This window comes from Cynocephalus volans, chromosome 12 (genome assembly GCF_027409185.1).
Source record: "Cynocephalus volans isolate mCynVol1 chromosome 12, mCynVol1.pri, whole genome shotgun sequence".
Lineage (NCBI taxonomy): Eukaryota > Metazoa > Chordata > Mammalia > Dermoptera > Cynocephalidae > Cynocephalus > Cynocephalus volans.
This window is the reverse complement of record NC_084471.1, coordinates 28,737,433-28,763,092: the sequence shown is the minus strand read 5'-3', so window position 1 is coordinate 28,763,092 and position 25,660 is coordinate 28,737,433. Positions and strand designations below refer to the sequence as shown.

General features: G+C 35.2%; 1 protein-coding gene across 4 annotated transcripts in view; it reads right to left on the bottom strand.

Moving 5' to 3' along the window:
• Positions 1 to 25,660, bottom strand: part of CEP83 (centrosomal protein 83) — a 127,396-nt gene that overhangs the window by 77,313 nt on the left and 24,423 nt on the right. For all 4 annotated transcript variants that reach the window (XM_063074918.1, XM_063074920.1, XM_063074919.1 and 1 more), the window contains exons 2-3: positions 7,939 to 8,212; positions 7,329 to 7,479 (exon numbers count right to left, since the gene is read on the bottom strand). In XM_063074918.1, the coding sequence (XP_062930988.1) occupies positions 7,329 to 7,479; positions 7,939 to 8,111 (324 nt within the window). In that variant the 5' untranslated portion in view covers positions 8,112 to 8,212. The remainder of the gene's footprint in view (positions 1 to 7,328; positions 7,480 to 7,938; positions 8,213 to 25,660) is intronic.

Here is a 25,660-nt window from a genome sequence, read left to right as displayed (position 1 = left end):
CTCATGTCATAATCTGATTTATGGTGTCAAGTATGGGTGATAGTATCAATAGTTAAAGCTATGAAGAGATGTAATTAAAAGAGATTACCTGAAACAGATAAAGCTTATTTGGATCCTGTTTCAAATAAGCCAACTTAAAAAATAAATGAACAAACATGCAAAACTAGGAAAATTAAGGAAATCTGAACAAAGATAGGTTATTAAAATGCATTAAGAAATAAGTATTTGAAGTAGAGTAAAGGTATTGTGGTTATGCTTTTAAAAGAGTGCTTGCCTTGGTATGTAATAGAGATACATACTAAATTATTTAGGATTGAAATAATATGATCTGATGCAAGATAATCCAGAGGAAATACGGATATACCAAAAGAATGAAAAACAATGAAATTGGTAGCTACACAGGTAAATATGTTTTTTTTTTTTTTAATTATTTAAATCTATTTAAAAGATAATGGACATTTTAAACAAAAATAATAACAATCTAGTGTGGGGTTTATGGCTGGGGCAGGCAGAGAGAACTTATAGTCTATAAACCCCAAAGTGAAAGATATATACTATAAAGCCTAAAGCAACATTTTAAATAACACAAAGAATTAAAGCTAATAAGCCAACAAAGTAGAAAAACTGGAGACAAAAAAAAAAAATCAAAAAATATTAAGGAAAAAACTGAAAAGGATAACAAAACATATGGAACAAATAGAAAACAAATAGCAAGATTGTAGATTTAAATCTAATTATATTAATAATCACAGAAAGTACAAAAAGCCTAAACACTCAAATTAAAAGGCAGAGATAGGCAGAACAAATGACAGGACTATACACTATATTTTCTTAAAGAACATTTAAATAAACATGCACTGAGTGTCTAATACTGAAAGAATAAATCATTGTCCCTGTAAGTCATCAGAAAAATCTGCAAATTAAAAAAAAATCAGTAAAGAACAATGTGCATGCATACTTTGACTACAGAATCAAGTATTTAAATCATCAGGCCTATGAATAATATAGATACACTAAATAATCTTTAATTATCACATTAAGCTCATATAACTGAATTTTTATGACTATTAATAAAGAATGTCCTCTGGGTTAAAGATGCATTACAACTGCCTGCATCCTCTGTATCTTTATTTTTATATCCTACAAATGTTAATTCTGCGTACATGTATGATCTTTTCTTTATCAAAGAAGAATTCAATTTGGACCACCAAAATAAATAAGTATATGAGGTTATGCATATATTAATTAGCCTGATTTAGCCATTCCATAATGCATACATATATCAAAAAATCACATTATATACCATAAATATATACGAGGGGTCTTCAGAAGTTCATGGAAAATGCATATTATGAAAAAACTACACGTGGATTGACAAATATTTCTGCACCAAAATAACCTCATACTAATTTGTTATAACATGTCTCAGCAGAATCTAGTTTGAGGCACTAAGAAGGTTATGACATCAGTTCAAAAAGAGCCCCTATCAGTTCGAAAAGAGTCCCTATCAGAGCAATATGAATTCTGCTAAAACTGAAGCAAGAACAAACATCAAATTTATGGTGAAGCTTGGGTAGAAGAATGGTGAAATCACTAATGCTTTACAAAAAGTTTATGGGAACAATGCCCCAAAGAAATCAGCCATTTACAAATGGATAACTCATTCTAAGAAGGGATAAGACAATGTTAAAGATAAAACCCACAGTGGCAGACCATCCACATCAATTTGCAAGAAAAAAATTAATCTTGCTCATGCCCTAATTGAAGAGGACCAATGATGAACAACAGAAACAATAGCCAACACCACAGCCATCTCAACTGGTTCAGCTTAAACGATTCTGACTGAAAACTTTAAGGTGAGCAAATTTTCCACTTGATGTGCCAGAACTGTTGCGCCCAGGTGAGCTGCAGACAAGAGCAGAGCTTTCAAGTGAGATCAAAATCCCAAAACGTTTCTTTGAAGAATTTTAACAGGAGGTGAAACATGGCTTTACCAGTACAATCCTGAAGACAAAGCACAATCAAAGCTATGGCTACCAAGAGATCAGAGTGGTCCCATCAAAGCAAAAGTGGACTGGTCTAGAGCAAAAGTGATGCAACAGTTTTTTGGGCTGCTCAAGGCATTTTCCTTGTTGACTTTCTGGAGGGCCAAACTTCATTACACCTTCTTATTATGAAAGTGTTTTGAGAAAGTTAGCCACAGCTTTAGCAGAAAAATGCCTGGGAAAGCATCACCAGAGAGTCCTTATCCATCACAACAAAGCTCCTTCTCATTCCTCTCATCAAAGGCAATTTTATGAGAATTTCAATGGGAAATTAGTAGACATCCACCTTACAGTCCTGATTTGGCTCCTTCTGACTTCTTTTTGTTTCCTAATGTTAAGTTTGGCCTCAAGGTTTCTTCAGACATAGGAATTGTAATCTAACTTGATGTGTAAACAGACTATAATCTACTCTTGTAAATTAACATGGTGTGCAAACAGACTATAACCTATTCTTGTCTCAGCCAAGTACAGGTAGGCAAACATTCTGTATCTCCCTTTCATTTTCTGTACACCACTGTCCTTTTTTTGTCTTAAATTTTAGCCAGCCACACGGCAGCCCCAGAATCGCTCTGAACCTATTCTGGTTCTGGTGGCTACCTGATTCGCAAATCATTCTTTGCTCAATTAAACTCTGTTAAATTTAACTTGTCTAAAGTTTTTCTTTTAACACTAATTTTAAACAATCTTTACAGGGCATCCATTTTTCTTCAGTTAAAAATGTAAAAAAGACTGCATTGACATTGTTAAATTCCCAGGACTCTCAGTTCTCTAGGGATGGACTAAATGGTTGGTATCATCACTTACAAAAGTGTCTTAAACTTGATGGATCTTACGTTGAGAAATAAAGTTTATATTTTTTATTTTTATCTTTTAATTCCATTTTTTCCACAAACTTTGAAATCCTCTCATATAATTTTTATTCATCGATTTAAAAAAAGTAAAAGAAAAAAGGATTCAATTTGGTTCATATGCTGTTAACAACTAACTAATGCTACAGGTTTCACTATTTAGAACAATGAAATGTAGATTTAAACACAAAGGAGGGCCGGCCCCATGGCTCACTCAGGAGAGTGCGGCGCTGGTAGTGCCGAGGACGCAGGTTCAGATCCTACATAGGGATGGCCGGTGTGCTCGCTGTCTGAGCGTGGTGCAGACAACACTGTGCTGAGGGTTGCAATCCCCTTACCCGTCAGAAAAAAAAAAAAAAAAAAAAACACAAAGGATTTCTAGTTAACTCTAGCTAAACACCAAACTAAATTAACTACAACATATTTTGAATACATTGATTACTGAGGTTTTACTAAATATGAAAAGCTTAAGAGACTTAAAGAGATATCTCAGAATCCTTCCTTGCTCCCATTCATTAATTTTTAAATAGTCTGCCCCTCTTCACTAATCATGAGCTCCTAAAAGGGTAAGAATTGTATTTTATCAATTATGTTGAGACTTGTGCTTGGGTGCCTTACATTTATTGTTTCTGATTTTCATAACTGTTATCCCTGTTTTACAGATTTAAAAAATACACATATTAAAACAAACAAAAGGTTTGAGGGAGCTTATTGTCAGGCAGAAGCTCCATCTTGTCAAGGTGAAATGATCTCCTGAAAATTTGCTGACAACCTGCAGAAGGCACATGGCAAAACAAAGAGAAACAGGCTGACCTATGTGCACTACTCTGTACAGTGAAACAGCTGTACAATATCCATGCAGCTCCTAATGTTATTTGTTCAATTATATCACAGATACCTCTTAGAAACAACAGTGCTTTAAATCCTATAAAATTCTATAATGATGTTCATCTCACCTTTGGTCTGGGCCACCTAACAACAAACAAGGGTGCAGGATTCCTCTGATCTATGAGGTCCCTGACAAAGAGTCTCTAAGATTTTTTTTCTTTATCCCCTAGGAATCTTATTAAAAACAAGCAAACACGTAATAAAATCTCTCTCCCCCTTACCCCTCCCTGATTCCACCAAAGCACACAGAAACCAAAGACACAGAGGATTTCCCCAACCCATCTGAGGAGAAATCATTCTGTGTCTTAGACTTCTAATGGAATATTGCCACTATTTGTCTCGAAAGAAGCTTAAATAATGCTTTACCATACAACATTCTAGGTGTCATTACTTATATTAAATCTATTTTTAAAAAAACTTTAACACTCTGACACTTGCCATATTAATAATATAAAATAGACCAATCTTTTTCAAAGAATTTTTTAATTTAAGAGGGCAAATATTGCTGTGCCAAAAATTCTTAATAAGTTAATGACTGAAACTGAGTTAATACATTTAGATCTGAGCTTTCTAGAAGACAAAATAAAATGGGAAACATACTGGGCTATATTGTTTTCATTTCCTGGCACAAAAAGAGCATATACATTCTTAGCAAAGTTTTTGTGTTTTTTCAGTTTTATCAGAAATATACAAAAATGACTCCACATTTCAAGAAAAAGTCTTGGTAACATGGTACACAGTAATAATAGCTAACATGTACTGATCACTTACTGCATCAAAGCACTGTACTAACACTTCCTATGCATTGTCTCATTTCCTCCTTACAATAACCTTAGGAGCTAGGTACTATTATCATTCTTAACACTACTAATGCAGAAACATTCTTTAAATGAATGTCTTGTATATCTTTTTTCTATAAAAGCCAAAGTGGCGATATTAAATCTTACAAAAAGGAATTTTTGTAGGTAGACAATACATGTGTATTTTTAAAATAATCATCTTTCACAGACTTCACTGAAATATTTCTTACTGATCTTACTTTGTTGAATTTACTTTTCTGAACTTACAATTTGAACAAATTGCAAACATCAATTAAAGCTAATAGCTAAATTGCTCCTATGTGTGTATATAATATTTGTGATGTTTCTTTAACTTATTTTTGCCAGATAAATATCACACAGAAACCAAATGTTTATTTTGAAAAACAGAAACTTAATAGATATATTTGTCAGCAAACATTTGAGAAGTTATCACATGGAGGAACTGCCAAAGTCATCTTATATAGATCTAAGGAAGAGTCTAAGAACCCACAGCAAAGCTACAGGAATAATGGTTTCATTTCAATATGGGAGAAAATGTTTAACATACTCCAATCCATAAATGGAACTGAATCACTTTAAAAAGTTCACTAGGTTCTCTAGTAATAAAGGTACTGAAGCAGAAAATGAAAAGTCCTTTTTAGATGTTCTAAAAAGGAATTCCGCTTTGGATAGTGTATTAGTTTCCTAAGCTGCCAAAACAAAATACCACAAACTGGGTGGCTTAAAACAACAGCAATTTATCGTCTAACAGTTCTGGAAGCTAGAAGTCTGAAATCAAGCTGTTGGCAAGGCCATGTTCCTTCTGAAACCTACAGGGAAGAATCCTTCTTTGCCTCTTCCTAGTTTCTGGTGGTTTGCTGGCTCGCAGCTGCAGCACTTCAAATTACATGTCCATCATTACATAGCATTCCCCCCAGTCCAAAGTGTTTGTCTCCCTTCTCTTCTTATAAGGACACTAGCCATATTGGGTTAAAGGCCCACAATACCCCAACATGACCTCATCAACTTAACTAATTCTATCTGTAATGACCCTATTTCTAAATAACATCACATTCTGAGGTGCTAGGGGTCAGGACTTCAACATATCCTTTTGGGTTATATCAACCCATAACAGATATGAAGAGAAAACTACATGATTATCAAGTCTAAGACACTGAGGCTGTAGTGTCATATAGTCATATAGTGTCATAGAATGTATGAGACAGGAAGTGCAATATTATATTGTATATGAACAGAACAATCCCAATTCATTCATTTATTCATGTCATTCATTCAAAAAATATATATTTGCTAGGCATTGTCCTAAACACTGAAGACACACTGAAAAACAGTTCCTGCCCTCAAGGAGCCTGCATTCAAACGGAATGAAAATGTCATCATAGTATCTACTTTGTGCCAGGCACTGTAGCAAAAATGCATGTTATTAGCCTCACAACAACCCCTGTTAGAAACTTTTATCCCCTTTACCACGTGGGAAAAGAAAGGCATAGAGACATAGTTACTTGTTAAAGGTCATCATCTTCTTGATGAATTGGCCCTTTTTTCATTATAAAATGTCCTTATCTTTAGTAATATTCTGCCTTGAAGTCTATTTTAATCTGATATTAAGCCTCTCTGGCTTCCTTAAGCTTACTTTCTGTATGTGCTTGGTACAAATAAACTGTTTAGACATTATTAGCAAGAGACAGAATAATTAAATTTGCAATGCCTGAAAAATATCTCATATACCTCGGGTTCAGCATTTACAGCTTCCATTCATACAGGCCCCTCAATTTTTGCAAAACAAATTAATCCACTGTTGCATAGGCTTAAATTACACTTCTCTCTTCAACTCACATTTCTGAGGTTTTTATTTTATTTAAATGTCCCAAATAAACCTAGGAATGAAACAGTGAGCATATTGGAGGCTCCAACCCAAGTTTAGTGGTATTCCCAACAATGGAAGATTTCAAGATACTGAATAACAAATTTCCAAGGCTGCTGTCAAAGGAAAACTATAAACTGGTTGACATGCCAAACTAGATAATTTGAAAGAAGTCTTTCCACTTTATGAAAGTATGACTCCAGTATTAATACCTTATTATTTAAACCAAGCACATTCTTAGGCAGAAATATACAGTTAGTGCTATTCAGAGATTAAATGAGTATAGAATAATATCATTCATTAATATGCATTAAATTGAATTTTATAGTAAATCTGACTGGAGTTGAAACTTATCTTTGCTCTACTTTTCAGGCATAAAATGAATAGTGTGAAAAATATCTAAAGAAATAGTTCAGTACTTTAGTACCACTTGTCTTTTGCTTCAGAAACCCATTAACCTTACAATGTGCACATAAGTTGTATACATATAGTTTTTACAGTCTCTTTTAAGGAGCTTCTGAAAAATAACTATTAGTCTTTCTTAGATTACAAAACTTAGTAAATCTTTTAAAAAATATTATTTAATTCTGAATTTTCATCAATTCAAACTGGTCTTTCCTCTAATTATTCTGAATGGTGAAATATTATTTAAATCACAATAGGTAATATACACAATTTACACAAAATAACAATATCATGACTACCCTACCTGGTAGCTAACATTCTAGAATATATGAAGGAAGACCAAATTATACCACTTAGAGATACAGCAAAACAATCACTAAGGATATAGAGAATTTACCAAGTTCACCAAACTACTTACTTCCACTAAACATCTGACTACTTTTATACTAACTCTCACCTGCATCATCATTTTTTCTAAGACTTCAGTTTTCTCTAATAATTCTCCTCTTAGCTCTTCAAACATCAGCTGAAATTTTTCCTGTTGAGTTTGCTTTTCATTTAACAGGTGCTTGAGTTCATTTTGTAACTTTATGTACTCATCCTGCAACCTGATTTTTTAAAAAAGAAGAATTCAATTTTAAGTGCTTTCTAATTGCATTACTTTATGTAAAGTCAACCAACACCACAGGAAAACAAAACCAATATCATAGATTCACAAACATCTTTTCTTTACAGAGTTTCATTTAATTATTAACACTGTAGCTTCTGAATGCAATTTTACTTCCAGGGGAATAAACGCATTTAGTCACCTGGATACATTTAATCTTACACATCTTGCTACTTCCAAAATAAAAGACTTTTGTAAATTCATAACCCACTTGATATCATACTTAGTTTTGAACAAAATAATTTTAAAGCAAAAAATCTACTGTATTTTAAAAGTTTTAAATATATATATTGCAAAATAACAAAATTATACAGCATGTTCCAGAGCAAACATTCAGCAAAGATAGTTCCAATATATTTTTTTGTAACCAAGCCCCCATCTCTAAACTTAAGTAATTTACCTTGTGTGTTCAGCTTTCAGAGTCTGATAATTCTTTTTATGACGTTCACATCGTAATCGTTCATCAATTAACATTTTTTGAAACTCAGACTGAGAACTTGTCAGCACACTGTCTCCACCAGGAGGAAAAATGTTGGGAAAAGTGTCCATACTGGTAAGTGAGCTGACAACCATGTAAAAATAAGTTCTGGCTTTCCTGGTGTTTTAGTTTTCCTTACAAGAGTATTTCCCACTTCTTTCTTGCTAAGGTAGAATCTCGGGAGGCCAAATTATACCTGCACAGAGAAATACATTTAATTAGTGATCAGTGAACTTAAGCTTTCTTTGTTGTTACTAATATTTATAATTTATTATTCTCCTTATCATTTTTATAACAAAGCCCAGTTTTGGGATTTTCAATTGTTCATAAAACAAAATGCAAATATAAAGTTGAATCATACCTTAAAATTTTTTCTTTACTTCCACACAATGATTCTATGACTATCAAGATCACCATCTTTAAGAATTACCCTAACTACACTAGAAGTATGAACTTTTCCAGTTTAGTTACTCCTAGATTCATAAACCACAGAGTCATGTTTCCTGAAGCTACTGTGGTAAATTTCAAGAGTGGATCTTGGTACAAAATTCACACTCCCAAATCAGGGGAAAAGCCATTTGGAACTTGGTAAAATGGCTGGGAAGAATCATAGCCTTCACAAAGATGACCTTCAGCAAGTAACTATGACTGTGATTAATGCTACTAAGAGTCTTTCATTTGACACAAGGTAAAACTGTACTCAGGCTGCAGACTCACATGAGAACACATAAATATTGATCACCTTCTATATATTATACACTGTGCTAAAGAACAGGAAACTAAATTACCTCACCTATCCCCAAAAGCCCTTACCCAGTATTTTGAAAGTAACTAAACGTGCATTGTGTCTAGAAGTAAAAAATGATGAAAAAGTGTTCTTACTGAAAATAATTAAGAACAAAATTTTTAATTAAAATATTCTGTCCCCTTTAATTTCATTAATCTTTCCCCAGACCATTACACGTATTTTTTTCCTGATAGCCTTCTCCCTTAATCATGGATTATCAAGAATTACTTTTTCGTACTACAAGAAAAGATTTGGGGCCTATACAAACCAACCATTAAATTATTCAGTCATGCTTGAAATATAGCAACTTGAAAAATTAGTGATGTCTGCATATTACATACGAAAGGCTTTAAACTAAAATTGGGGTTGGTTTCTTGTGAAATTATATTTTAATAGGAGAAAAGTCCTTCAAGGACACTTTACTCCTTACTCTTATGTTAAACATGCACTAGGATTTAACCTTTGTAAATACACAGTGCATTATCTGTAGCAGCTACCACAAAATTATCCTGTCAAAAATATACATTTGCCACAGAATTAATGAATTGAAACATAAAACTGGCATATAATTTTGATTCTGCTGTTTGGTACAAATTAATTTTTAAGAGATAGAAACATAGAATAAACCTGTGTCTACTTGGCAATAACACCAATGAAAAGTATTACAGGACTTCAATTTTATTCAGCTGAAAGCCTAAACTACATTAGAAAAATCAAGAACTATCCTTTAATACCACTACTAGTAAAAGAAAGATTTCAGAGCTAAAAACAACTATTTTTTTCTTTTTTATTCCAGTTAAGTAGACAGTAAATTTTCCCACTGACTTCCACTTTAAAAATTGGAGTTACGTCCCTATGGAAACAAAATTCATTAAGACTTGAGTATTTTTGGAAAATAAAGTTAGTATTATATTTCTTCTTCCCTTTTGGTACTGAAATCTACTAGAAGTACTTTTCAGTACTTCACCAATTTCAAAATATCCCTTTCTCTGTCACAACCTCATCTCCAATTCTAGTTCCTATGTAAACATATGTGTATAGATAGCCCTTGCTATGTAGTAAATGTTGTTCTCTCCCTCCCGCCCAATATTTATATGTTAAATTCCTAATCCTCGATGTGATAGTATCAGGAGGTAGGACCTTTGGGAGGTAATTAGATTTAGATGAGGATTTCAGGGTAAAGCCCCCATGATGAGATTAATATCCTTATAAGAAGAGAAGGAGACTAGAGCTTGCTGTCTCTACCATGTGAGGATACAAGGAGTACAGCCATCTGCAAACCAGAGAGCTGGTCCTCACAAGACACTGAATCTGCTAGCACCCTGATCTTGGACTTCACAGCCTCTAGAACTCTGAAAAATAAATTTTTGTTCTTTAAGCCACCCATTCTATGGTGTCTGGTTGCAGCTGTCCACACTAAGACAGATCTTTTATATTAGCCCATATCAGGAAGATCTCTCCTGTTTGAAGACAATGTCTGCAATTTCACTGCCTTTTTACATGTTAATTTTAGTGACTAATAAAGCTAGAATACACTATCACACACTACCAGTAGGTACCACACCCAAACACATAATATATTTCCTCTTAAAAAAAAAAAATCGCACTAGTAATTTGCACACATGCACACAAAAATCAACACTAACCTTCCTGAAAAGTTACCTGTATCAAAATGATAAATCTGCTTACCCCTTGGCCCAATTCTAGGATTTATTCTACAAAAATTGCTGGTTGAATGCACAAAGATAATTACTTAATATTCTTTGTGATGCTGTTTTCCATAAAAAATAAAAATCAGGAATAAGTTAAACTTTCCTAAATAAAGTGTATCTATACTATGCATTAAAAAGTATGCACTGAATCTGCCTCCACAGCATAAGAAAAATAAGTATGAATGATATACACACATATGTTTAAATACACATGAAGAATCAAATAATATATGTCAAGTTAATAATAGTGGTAAATTCCGGGTAAGTAATAATTGAAGTACCCACAGGACAACATGCACCTTGTCCTTTGAACATTTCATTATTAAATTATTGTTTAATAAATTACAAAAAAATTTTCAGGTAATCAGTCAAATCAGCACATTCCCAAGAAAAATCTCATTCTCATCTTCTAGTCCCATATCAGCAATTGTCCAACAAACAATTCTACTATCATTCCTATATTCAAATTATCTTAAATCAAATTCATCACCCTTTCTTTCAATCTATTTCAACCTCCTGACTTTCCAGCTTCTGGTATTGATATCAGCATTATGCCACCATTCATCCAGTTATTACCTCAAAAAATGTTTTCTCTCTCAACTTTCTGTATATAAACACCAAATACTCTTCCTTTAAAATATATTGCATTCTCTTCGTTCCTACTCACTTCAACAAGTCTAGCTCTTATCACCTCATAAGTAGACCATTATTAGAGCTTTTTGTTATCCCTGCTTCCAGTATTTGCTCTCTCTGGTCCACCCCACAAAGTATTGTAAGATTACTATTCAAAATTCTTAATTTACTTCTCAATCTCTCTCAAAAGCTCCTACATATGAGACAAAGCCAAAACAGTCCAACCTATTAAAGACCTATACAATCAGCCCCAATCTACCTTGTTTGGTCTTATTTCCAACCATCTGCCAAGAATACACTACTTGGCAAATATGTACATCGTGCTTTTGTTCATGCAGCAATACTAAAAAGGAGAAGAGAAAAAGGAACAAAAGAAGTATTTGAAACAATAATGAATGAGAATTTCCCCAAATTAATGTCAGATACCAAATCACAGATCCAGGAGACTCAGAGAACATGAAACAGGATAATGGCCAGAAAAACTACACCTAGAAATATCATTTTCAAACTACAGGAAATTAAAGGTAAAGTAAAAAACCTGAAAAGTGCCAAAGGAAATAAACACCTTACATATAGAGGAACGAAAATAATAATTACATCTGACTTCTCCTCAGAAACCATGCAAGTAAGAGAATGTAGAGTAAAATACTTAACAGTATTGAGAGAAAAAAGCCCGCCAACCTAGAATTTATCCAAAATGAAGGAGAAATAAAGGCTTTCTCAGACAAACAAACATTGAGGGAATTTGTTACCAGTAGACTTGCCTTGCAAAAAATGCTAAAACAAGTTCTTTAGAGATAACAAAAATGATGTACATGAGAAACTCAGATCTATATAAAGAAAGGAAGAGCATCAGAGAAGAAATAAGTGAAAGTAAAATTAAAACTTTTGTTTTTATTCTTAAGTGATCTAAGAGAGAACAATTTGTTCAAAATAATAGCATCAATGTATTTGAATATGTATGCTTATGTATATACCTTATAAATCTATATATATGCACACACATACTTATATATGCATACATAAGTGAAATGAATGACAGCAATAATACAAGAGAAAATGGGAGAAATTGTGTGTGTCTGTGTGTCTGTTTGTGTGTGTACACAGCAATATAGTGTTATTTGAAAGCAGACTTCGATGAGTTGTAAATATACATTGCAAACTCTAGGGCAATCACTAAAAAAAGAAGTATAACTGAAATGCTAAGAAAGGAGAGAAAATGGAATCATAAATTGCTCAATTTAAAATCACAAAAGGCAGAAAGAGAGTAGAAGACAAAAATAGGAACCAAAAAGAAGAAGAACAAACAGAAAACAGTAACAAGTATGGTGACATTATTCAACTATATCAATAATCACTTGAATGTGAATGGTCTAAATGTACCAATTAGAAGACAGAGACTATCAGAGTGGATCAAAAATAATACCTAACTATATGTTGTCTAAAAGAAACCAACTTTAAATATAAAGACACATAAAGATTAAAAGTAAATGGATAGAGAAAGATATAACATACTAACACTAATCAAAAGAAAGCAGAAATTATTATATTAATTTCTGCTATGGACTGAATATCTGTGTCCCCCAAAATTTTTATGTTGAAAGCCTAACTCCTAAGGTGATAACATTAGGACATGGTGCCTTTGGGAGGTGATAAAGTCATGAGGACAGAACCCTCATTAATGAGATTAGTGCTCTTATAAAAGAGGCCAGAGAGCTCTCTTAGCCTTCTGCCATGTGAGGAGACAGTAAAAAGATGGCTGTCTATAAACCAACAGTTGGGTTCTCACCAGACTTGGAATCTGCCAGGACCTTGATCTTGAACTTCCCAGCCTCCAGAACAATGAGAAGTAAGTTTCTGTTTTTTATATAACACCCAGTCTGTGATTTTTTTGTTACAATGGCCTGAACAGACTGAGACAATTTTGGACAGAGCACACATCAGAACAAAAAAAGTTATCCTGATAAGAGGGGCATTACCTAATGATAAAGAGGTCAATTATCCAAGAAAAACTAACAATATTTGATGTGTAGGCAATTAACAACAGAGCATCAAGAGACAATAACTAATAGGACTGAAAGGAAAAATAGATGAATCCACTATCAAGTCGGAGATTTCAACACCCCTCTATCAGAATCAGACAGATCCCTGAGGCAGAAATCAGCAAGTACATAGTTAAACTCAACAATACTATCAATCAACCAGATAATCATGAACATTTTATAGACTACTTCATCCAATAACAACAGAATACATATTCTTCTCAAGATCACATGGAATATTCACTAAGATAAGCCACATTCTGAGCCATAAAACCCACCTTAACAAATTTAAAAGAATAGAAATTATATAATGTCTACTCTGAAACCATAACAGAATTAAACTAGAAATCAAACACAGAAATATCGCTTCAAAATCCCAAAATTCTTGGAGATTAAACAATGCACTTCTACATAACACAAAGGTCACAAAAGATTACACAAGAGAAATTTTTAAATATTTTGAACTAAATGAAAATGAAAACACAATTTATCAGAATTTGTGGGATGAAGGAAAAACATCAAATTTCTACTTTTCAATGCATATATTAGGAGAAAATAAAGATCCAAAATCAATCATCTAGTCTTCCATCTTTGGAAGCTAGAAAAAGAATACATTAAATCCAAAAGCAGAAGAAAAATAATAAAAATTAGCACAGACATGAATCAATGAAATTGAAAACAGTAAATCAATACAGAAAACCAATGAAACCTAAATCTGGTTATTTCTTTCTTGCTTGCTTGCTTTTAATTTTATTTTGTCGATATAAAATGTGGTTGATTATTGTGGCCCATTACCAAAACCTCCCTCCCTCCTCCCCCTCCTCCCTCCCACCCAACAATGTCCTTTCTGTTTGCTTGTATCAACTTCAAGGAATTGTATTTGGGTTTTTTTGTTTTTATTTATTTATTTTTTTTTTTTAAATTTTATTATGTCAATATACATTGTGGCTGATTATTATTCCCCATCACCAAAACCTCCGTCCCTCCCCCCCTCCCCCCCTCGGCCCACCAATGTCCCGTCTGTTTGCTTGTTTTATCAACTTCAAGTAACTGTGGTTGTTATATCTTCTTCCCCCCGCCCACGGTTTTTTTGTGGGTGTGTGTGGGTGTGTGTGTGAATTATATATTAATTTTTAGCTCCCACCAATAAGTGAGAACCTGTGGTATTTCTCTTTCTGTGCCTGACTTGTTTCACTTAATATAATTCTCTCAAGGTCCATCCATGTTGTTGCAAATGGCAGTATTTCATTCGTTTTTATAGCTGAGTAGTATTCCGTTGTGTAGATGTACCACATTTTCCGTATCCACTCATCCAATGATGGACATTTGGGCTGGTTCCAACTCTTGGCTATTGTAAAGAGTGCTGCGATGAACATTGGGGAACAGGTATACCTTCGACTTGATGATTTCCATTCCTCTGGGTATATTCCCAACAGTGGGATAGCTGGGTCGTATGGTAGATCTATCTGCAATTGTTTGAGGAACCTCCATACCATTTTCCATAGAGCTTGCACCATTTTGCAGTCCCACCAACAATGTATGAGAGTTCCTTTATCTCCGCAACCTCGCCAGCATTTATCGTTCAGAGTCTTTTGGATTTTAGCCATCCTAACTGGGGTGAGTTGGTATCTCAGTGTAGTTTTGATTTGCATTTCCCGGATGCTGAGTGATGTTGAGCATTTTTTCATATGTCTGTTGGCTATTTGTATATCTTCCTTAGAGAAATGCCTACTTAGCTCTTTTGCCCATTTTTTAACTGGGTAGCTTGTTTTTTTCTTGTAAAGTTGTTTGAGTTCCTTGTATATTCTGGATATTAATCCTTTGTCAGATGTATATTTTGCAAATATTTTCTCCCACTCTGTTGGTTCCTTTTTAGCTCTGTTAATTATTTCTTTTACTGTGCAGAAGCTCTTTAGTTTGATATAATCCCATAGGTTTATTTTTCCTTTGGTTGCCCGTGCTTTTGGGGTCGTATTCATGAAGTCTGTGTCCAGTCCTATTTCCTGAAGTGTTTCTCCTATGTTTTCTTTAAGAAGTTTTATTGTTTCAGGGTGTATATTTAAATCCTTAATCCACTTTGAGTTGATTTTACTATATGGTGAGAGGTACGGGTCTAGTTTCATTCTCCTGCAAATGGATAACCAGTTAACCCAGTACCATTTGCTGAAGAGGCAGTCTCTTCCCCAGTGTAAAGGCTTGGTGCCTTTGTCAAAGATCAGATGGCAGCAAGTGTGTGGGTTGATTTCTGGATTCTCTATTCTATTCCATTAATCAGTGTGTCTGTTTTTATGCCAGTACCATACTGTTTTGGTTATTATAGCTTTGTAGTATAGTTTAAAGCCAGGTAGTGTTATGCCTCCAGCTTTATTTTTTTTGCTCAGCATTGCTTTGGCTATGCATGGTCTTTTATTATTCCCTATAAATGTCTGGATAGTTCTTCCCATTTCTGAGAAAAATGTCTATTTGCCCTTCATTTCGGATGGATAGCCTTGCAGGGTAGAGTATTCTTAGCTGGCAATCTCTGTCTTTTAGTATTTTGAATATATCATCCCATTCCTTTCTCGCTTTTAGGGTTTGTGATGAAAAGTCTGATGTTAGCCTGATTGGGGCTCCCTTATAGGTGATTTGACGCTTCTCTCTTGCAGCTTTCAAGATTCTCTCTTTGTCTCTGAGTTTTGCCAATTTGACTATGACATGTCTTGGAGAAGGCCTTTTTGGGTTGAATATGTTTGGAGATCGTTGAGCTTCCTGGATCTGAAGATCTGTGATTTTTCCTATACCTGGGAAGTTTTCTGCCACTATTTTGTTGAATATGTTTTCAATGCAATCTCCGTTTTCCTCCCATTCTGGAATACCCATGACTCGGATATTTGAGCACTTAAGGTTGTCTGATATCACTCTCAGATTATCTTCAATGCCTTTGATTCTTTTTTTTTTTTTTGTCTGCTTGTGTTATCTCAAACAGCCCATCTTCAAGTTCAGAGGTTCTCTCGTCAACTTCCGCAAGCCTGCCTGTTAAACTCTCCATTGTGTTTTTTATTTCGCTGAATAACTTCTGCAGTTTGGCAAGTTCTGCTACATTTTTTTTAAGGATATTGATTTCTTTGTACATTTCCTCTTTCAGGTTCTGTATACTCTTTCTCGTTTCATCATGACGTCTAGCTGAGTTTTCTTGTATCTCATTCATTTTCCTTAGAATTATCACTCGAAATTCCTTGTCAGTCATTTCAAGGGCTTCTTGTTCTATAGCATCTAGAGCTTGACATTTATTAACTTTTGGTGGTGTACTTTCTTGATTTTTTGTATTTCTGCTATCTTTTTTTTGATGTTTATTCATTGTGGCAGGGGGTTTCACAATCCACAGGTTTGACACTATTAACTAACTAAGATGATGCTGTGGTTGCCAATTTGGTATGGCTACCTCACTGACTGCTCAGTTGGCCACTAGTGCCTTGTGTGTGTGGTTGCCTCGGGTCTTGCGCCTCTCTGGGGAGACACCTCTCTGGTCAGCTTGGACTCTGCCAGGCTGCTGGATCACGGGGCGGTACCACAGGGTGTGTGGTCTCTGCTGAGCTTCCACCTCCCGTGCAGGACTTCCCCACGTTCCGTGCACTCTGGCCCGGGCTGCTGGGATGCACCAAGGCACCGCAGAGCATTTGGTCTCTGCAGAGCTTCCCCTTCCCCTACAGGATGTCTCCCTGCTCTGTGCGCGCTAGGCCAGGCTTGGGATGGAGCCGGGTGGCGGCAGTGAAGCCTACCTGCTGCTGGATCACGCGGCGGCGGCCCCCCCACAGGGTGTGTGGACTCTACAGAGCTTCTATCTCCCTTGCTGGACGTCTCTGTGCTCTGTACACATTGGGCCGGGCTGCTGGATAGTGCGGCAGCAGTGTGGTCCCCATGGAGTTCCCACCTCCCCTGCCGGACGTCTCCCTTCTCCGAGTGCACTAGGCCAGGCTGGGAATGGAGCCGGGTGCCTGCGGTGAAGCCTACCTGTTGGATCATGCAGTGGCGGCCCCACAGGGTGTGTGCTTTCTGCCAAGCCTCCGCCTCCCTTGCCGGACGTCTCCCCACTCTGTGCGCACTGGGCTGTGCTGGGAATGGAGCCAGGTGGCGGCGGTGAAGCCTACCTGCTGGATCATGCAGTGGTGGCCCCACAGGGTGTGTGTTTTCTGCCGAGCCTCCGCCTCCCTTGCCGGACGTCTCCCCAATCTGTGCGCACTGGGCTGGGCTGCTGGATCACGCAGTGGTGGCCCCACAGGGTGTGTGTTTTCTGCCGAGCCTCCGCCTCCCTTGCCGGATGTCTCCCCACTCTGTGCGCAATGGTCTGGGCTGGGAATGGAGCCGGCTGGTGGCGGTGAAGCCTATCTGCTGGATCGTGCAACGGCAGCCCCGCAGGGCATGTGGTCTCCGTGGAGCTTCTGCTTCCCCCACTGGAGGTCTCCCCATTCCATATGCACTTGTTGTTATGTTTTTATAGTTTAAATCAGTTGATTTGTGTGAGAGAGTGACGCTAGGGACCATCTATTCCGCCATCTTGACCGGAAGTCTCTACCATCAAGATTTATATATCCCTTTTGAGCACAAAGATTAGATTTTACTCATCCCTGTACCTTCAGTGCCTGACAAACTGGAGAAGTTTTAATAAATGAATATTTTTCTTGAGCAAAATACAGGAGATATATTTTGAAAAACTCCTGCCTTGGGCCTCACCACCCCAACCAGCCTTCAGGAAACTCAGTCCTAAATGTGGTTCTTTAAAAAGATAAAATCAATAAGCATCTTGCCAGGCTAACTAAAAAAAAAGAGAGTACACAAATTACTAATATCAGAAATGAAAAAGGATACATCACTATAGATTCCATGGCTATAACAAAGATAATAAAGGAATACTATGAACAACTCTATGCCCACAAATTTGATAACCTAGTTGAAATGACCAATTCCTTAAAAGACACAACCTGCAAAAACTTACATAAGAAAAAATGGACAATCTGAGTAGGCTATATCTGTTTCAAAAAATGAATTAATAATTAATAACCACCCAAAACAGGAAGACCAGATCCAGATGGGTTCACCAGTGAATTCTACCAAACATTAAAGGAAATAGTTACACCAATTCTCTACAATCTCTTTAAGAAGACAAAAGCAGAGGGAATGCTATCAGAGCATCACACTAATACCAAAATCCAGCAAAGACATTGAAAGAAAATAAAACTGCAGACCAGTATCTGTCATGAACACAGATGTAAAAATCTTTAACAAAAAATTAGCAAACACAATCCAACAAAGTATAAAAAAATTACACACCACAACCAAGTGGGATTTCTCTCAGGTATGCAAGGCTGGTTCAACATTTGAAAATCAAGTAATGTAATCAAACATCAATAGACTAAGAAAGAAAAATCACATGATCATATCAATAGATGTAGAAAAAGCATGTGAAAAAGCCTAACACCCACACGATTTTAAAACTTCTCAGTACACTAGAAATAGAGGGGAATTTCCTCTATGTGAAAAGAACATCTACAAAAAACCTACAGCTAACATCATATTTAATGGTGTGAAACTCAAAGCTTTCTCACTAAGATCAAGAACAAGGTAAGAATGTCCCTTCTCACCACTGCCTTCAGCATCATACTGGAAGTCGTAACTAATACAATGAGACAAGACAAGAAAGGCATACAGATTAGAAGAAAGAAAGAAAACTGTATTTGTTTGTAGATGACATGATCATTCATGTAGAAAATCTGAGAGAACTGACCAAAAAAAAAACCTCCTGGAACTAATAACCATTATGGCAAGGTTGTAGGATATAAGGTTAATAAACAAAAGTCAACAGCTCTCCTATATACTAGCAATGAACAACTGGAATTTGAAGTTAAAAACACAATACCATTTATGTTAGCACCCCCAAAAAGGAAATGATTAAGTAGAAATCTAATAAAATATGTACAAGATCTATATGAGGAAAACTACAAGATTCTGATGAAAGAAATCAAAGAAGAACCAAACAAATGGAGAGATATTCCACGTTCATAGATAGGAAGACTCAATATTGTCAAGATGTCATTTCTTCCCAATTTGATGTATAGATTCAACACAATCCAAATTGAAATCCCAGCAAGTTATTTCACGGACATCAACAGACTGATTCTAAAGCTTATCTGGAAAAACAAAAAGATACAGGATAGTCCTCACAACAGTGAAGGAGAAGAAGCAAGGCAGAAGACTGACACTATCTGACTTCGAGGTTAATTATAAATCCATAGTAATCAACACAGCATGGTATTGGTAAAAGAATAGACAAATAGATCAATGGAACAGAATAGAGTTGAGAAACAGACCCCCATAAATATAGTCAAAGGGTCTTTGACAGGGGGGCAAATGCAATACAATGGAGAAAATGTAGTGTTTTCAACAAATGGTGCTAGAACCAACGGACATGCAAATATATATATATGGATCTAGACACAAACCTTCTACCCTTCACAAATATTAACTCAAAATGGATCATAGACCTAAATGTAAAACTCAAAACTATAAAACTCCTAGACGATAACATAGGAGAATATCTAGACGACCTTGGGTATGGCAATGACTTTTTAGATACAACACCAAATGCACGATCCATGAAAGAAATAATTGATAAGTTTGACTTCGTTAAAATGAAAAACTTCCGCTCTGCGAATGACAATGTCAAGAGAATAAGACAAGCTACAGAGAGAAAATATTTGCAAAAGATGTATCAGATAAAGAACTGTGATAAACAAAGAACTCTTAAAACTCAACAATAAAATACTTGAAGTGGAAAGGGGGAAGGGAAGTAGGGTTAATGAGAAAGGAATGAGAAATTGGTTAACTGACACAAAGAATGCTTATGTATTGTAATGATAAGTAAGCTAACTATCCTGATTTGACCATCACATATAGTACACAACTATTGATAGTCAACTTTGTACCCCACAAATATGTACAATCAATTATGCTTCAATAAATAAGAAAAAAAAAAAAACCTCAACAATAAGAAATCAACCAAATTAAAAAATGGGCAAAAGACCTAAACGGACACTTCACCAAAGAACATAATACAGATAGCAAATAAGCATATGAAAAGATGTTCAATATTACATGTCATTAGGGAATCACAAATGAAAACAACAATGAGATACCACAACACACTTATCAGAATGGGGAAAAACTAAAACACTGACAACACCAAATGCTGGTATGGATGTGGAACAAAAGAAGCTCTCACTCACTGCTGGTGAGAATGCAAAATGGCACAGCCGCTTTGGAAGACATGTTGACAGTTTATTACAAAACTTTTACCATACGTTCCTTGGTATTTATCCAAATGAATTGAAAATATGTCCACAAAAACCTGCACATGCATGTTTATAGCAGTTTTATTCCTAATTGCCAAAATATGGAAGTAAAAATCCATAACTGAATGGATAAATAAACTGTGATACATCCAGACAACGGAATACTATTCAGTGCTACAAAGGAATGAGCTACTGACTTACGAAAAGACAGGGAGAAACCTTATGTGAATATTATTAAGTGAAAGAAGCAAGTATGAAAAGATCACATACTGTATGATTCAACTATACTCTTATGACATTCTGACAAAAAGCAAAAACTATGGAGACAGTAAAAAGATCAGTGGTTGCCAGGAGTGGGAAGGAAGCAGGGATGAATTGACAGAGGATTTTTTGGGCAGTGAAACTATTCTATATGACACCATAATGGTGGATACATGCTAATAAACATTGTCAAAACCATTAACATTAATAATACCAACAATGAACATTAAAGTAAACTATGGACTTTGGTTGATAATGATGTGTCAATGTAGGTTCATCAATTGTAACCAATGTACCACTCTAGTGTGGGATGCTGACAGTGATGGAGGCTGTGAGTAAGGACAGGAGGTATATGGGGACCCTCTATACTTTCCAATCAATCTTGCTGTGAACCTAAAACCGTTCTAAAAAATAAAGTCTATTAAACAGAAAGAAGAGAGAGAGGAAAGGAGGGAGAGAAGGAGGGAAGGGGAAAAAAGAATATAAGACAGAGACCATACATGGTCTAGAAGTCTAAAATATTTACTGACTCTTTATTGCAAAATTCTGCTGAACTCTTCTCTAGGATAACCATTAAAGAATGCTAAAAAGGTGGGAAAAAAAGTAAAATAAACATCCTAAACCATGGATTCTCAACCTCAGCACTACTGACATTTTAAAGCATTTGTTGTTGGAGGGCTATCTTGTGCATTGTAGAATGCTCAGCAACATTCCTAGTCTTCCCCCCATTAGATGCCAGTAGCACTACTCCCCCCAGCTGTGAAAGACAAACATCTCCAAATATTGCCATATGTACCCCCATCTCACCCCAACCCCTCTTTTTGAGAACCACTGATCTAAAAGAAGGGAAAAAAAGAAGGAACCTAAAAAAGTAGGAAAACAGAAATAGTAATGCAGTAGATTAATATAAACATAATAGTAATTACATTAATGTATACAGAATAAATGCTTCATATAAATTGGAGAAACTGACAAATTTAAAAGGAAAAAAACAGAACCCAACTATATGCTCTTTTACAAAACACACTTGAAACATAAGGACACAGAAAGGTTGAAAGAAAAAGAAAGGGAAAAGATACTGTAAATATTATCAAAAGATAGATAGTAGAATGATATTAATATAAGATAAAGTATATTTTAAGGCAAAAAAACATTATTAGAGATGAAGAGAGACATTCATAATAATAAAGGTTAAATACACCAAAAAGATGTGACAATTTTAAATTTATATGCAATCACTGTGGCCACTAAACACATAAGCAGAAGTTGTCAGAACTACCAGAATAGACAAATTCAATCATGGAGAATTTAACCACTATTCTTGGTAACTAACAGAACAAGCAGATAAGAAATAATCGGTACGAATGTAGACCATTTAAACAACACAATTAGCCATCCTGACCTGACATATAAAAATCTATACCCAACATCTAACTATAGAATACACATTCCTTACAAGCATACAAGTAACATTTATAAATAATGACCACATGCTAGGTTTTTAAAAAATCTCAAAAAGTTAAAAGATCAAAATTATTCAGAATATGTTCTCCAATCACAATGCAACTAAATTAAACTATAACTTAATAAAACTAAATAACTTATAAGTCAGAGAAAAAGTTACAACAGGAATTAGAAAACATCTAGAAATAAATGAGAACTAATATTACATATTAATTTATGGAATAAAGACTTTTGCTTCCAGGAAGATGGAGCAGACATACATTTCCCTATTACAACTACTGATACAACTAAAAGTCCTGGGCATTGCATATATTACAAACATAAGAGGACTCTGAAAAATGGACACGAGAAGGTCGATTAGCTAAGGACCTCAGGATGTAAGAACACAGTGGTGAGCTCCCTGGGTTTTCTTTTTCCTATATTCCAGACTTGGAGCTGAAGAAGCAAGCTAGAAACAAGGAAACACCAATGGATTCAGACAAAAAAAAACAAAAAAAACAAAAAAAAATAACGTTGAACGAAAGCCTGTTCTCTAGCCAAAGGAACAAGAAAGGGGAAGCCTAGCAAGACAGAAAATTTTTAGATAATTACAACCTACTCCAGACAAATAACACAGAAAAAAATAGTGGCTCCACCCCCCACCCACACAAGCAAAGGCCAAGGAGGGAAGCTAGGCTTCCACTCTTGCCAAGCTGTAACAAAGTACCCCAATACCTGCCAGGATGGTATATGAGAAGACTTGAGTAGAAAGTGGGGACTTTCATGCTTGCTAAGCAGTAATAAAACACCACGCTCCTGCAATGTCAATGGAGACCACGCAGGAAACCTGAACTTTCACCCTGACCAAGAGTAAGGGAGAGCACCTCCCTCACATTACTAAAGTGCTGTCACAGAAGACCTAGTGGAAATGTAGAAATGGGCACTACCACCCCAGCAGTAATGAGGCTATCCTCTCCAGGATATCAATGGAACTCACGTGAGAAGCCAGAACTCAAGCTACCCAGCAATAGTAAAGACACCCTCCCCCAAATGAGGTGTCAACAGAAGCCAAACTTGACTTCTATCCTCATCTGGCAATAATGAGGTAGCATGTCTCCATTTCCCCTGCCGGGGCAGTCAGAAAGAGCCAGCTAAAAGAGAAAGTTTAAATAGGATCCATAGTCTCATAATATAATAGCCCAAATGTACAGTTTTCAACAGAAAATCACTAGTCAAATCAAGAATAAAGAAGATTTCAGAATAAATGAAAAAAGATAATCAATAGATTCCAATACTGAGATGACAGAGATGTTAGGGTTATCTGACAAAGATTTTAAAGCAGTCATGATTAAAAACGCTCCAATAAGCAATTGCAAACAAGCTTAATTTAAATGAAAAAAAGAAAGTCACAGCAAAGAAATACAAATCTCAACAAAGAATAGAAGACAAAAAGAACCAACTGGAAATTTTGAAAAACTGAAAAATACAATGACCAAATAAAAATTTCAGATGATCTCAACAGCAAAAATAGAGAGGAAAAGGAGAGAAAAGAATTAATGCACTGAAACAACAGAAATTACCCAACCTGAACAATAGACAGAAAATAGACATAAAAAGCAAATAAATAACAGATCTTCAGGGACCTTTGGGACTAAAATAAAACATCTACTATTCCTGCCATCCAACTATGATTTCATTTATATGAAATATCCAGAATAGGTAAATACATAGAGACAGAACATAGACGGATGGTTGCCAGGTACTGAGAAAACAGGGATTTACTTCTTAATGGGTACAAGGTTTTCTTTGGAGCATGATATGGGTTGAAGATATCAATCTGATAAACTGATGCCTTCAAAAATTGACTGTCTTTTGTCTTCCTGACAAAAAGAGTACAGTAAACACCATGCTTGATTTTAAAATCTTAAAATGCCTGCCTTTGACAATGTAATCAAGACAAGGAAGTCCATTGTTGCCACTTCTATTCAACAATACTGAAGATCTGGAAGACAAAGAAATAAAAGATATAAAAATTGAAAACAGAAAAATAAAACTTTATATAGAGAGGTTCTGATTGTATATGTAACAAAAAATGTAAAAGAATTTACAGAGAAATAACTAGAAAAAGCAAGTTAACAAGTGTGCTAGATAGATCAATATACAAAAATTAATTGCCTTCTATATACCAGCAACAAAACAAAATATCTTTAAAGACATTCTTAATGATACCATCAAAAATATCAAATACCTAGGCAAAAAGACGTAAAACTGATATATGGAAAAGTTACGGTTAACTATTGAGAGAAACTAAAAAAGACCTAAGTAAATAGAGACACATTCCAAGTATATGGATTGGAAAACAACATTCTAAAGGTATAAATTCTCTACAAACTAATATATACATGATGCAATACCAATCAATATCCAAACATGAGTGTGTGTATATGTGTGTGTGAAACTTATCATGTTGATTCAAAAATTCATATGGAAATACAAAAGGCCAAAGCCAACAACAGTAGAAACTATTTCAAAGAACAAGATAGAGAGACTTCATTTATTGGATATTAAGACTTACTACAAATCTACAGTATGGTATGGTATGCCACTGACTTAACTATAGACAAAGAAACCAACAGAACAGAATACAGCCCAGAAAAAGAACCACCTATACAAGACAGTTAATTTAGAAGAAAGGTGGTTTTGGCTGAACAGTGAGGAAAAGAAAGTCTTCAGAAAATGATGCTGGGACAATCAGATCAGCTTATAGGCAGAAAAAAAAAATTTTAAGCTTTTCTTTATGTTATATTCTAAAATTAATTCTCGTTGAACTGGAGATCTAAATGTGAAAAACAAAAGAACAAAGTTGCTAGGATATAGGAGAATATCTTCAATAACTCAGGGCAGAAAAAGTATATCCAAAAGGCTAAAAAGAAATTCCCTGACAGTGGGATTATGTAACTTTTCTTTGTTTACTGGCCATTCAGATATATACTCTTTGTGAAATGACTATTTGAGTCTTTTGCCCAATTTTTTCTACTGAATTGTCTTTTTTACTTAACTAATGTGTAGGAAATCTTTATAAAATTAAAATCACCATGAGAAAACCAAAAAGACTGACAATAACAAGTTTGGAGAGGATGGGAAGCATCAGACTGTAGTGTAAATTGGCATATCCAGTTCCTCTAGCCTCAATTTACTTTTCTCATCCATATTCAGAAACTGAGGCTTCCAGACTATAGTGGGCTGAATGCTAGCCCCCAAAAATATGTCACCTCCTAATCTCTGCATTCTATGAATATTACTATAAAGTAAAAGATGTGAATTAATTAAGGATCTTAAGAGGAAGAGCTTATCCTGGATTATACGGGTAGGCCCTAAATGAAATTGCATGTATCCTTGTAAGAGAGGAGGAGAGGGAGTTTTGAGACTGAAATGGAGGAG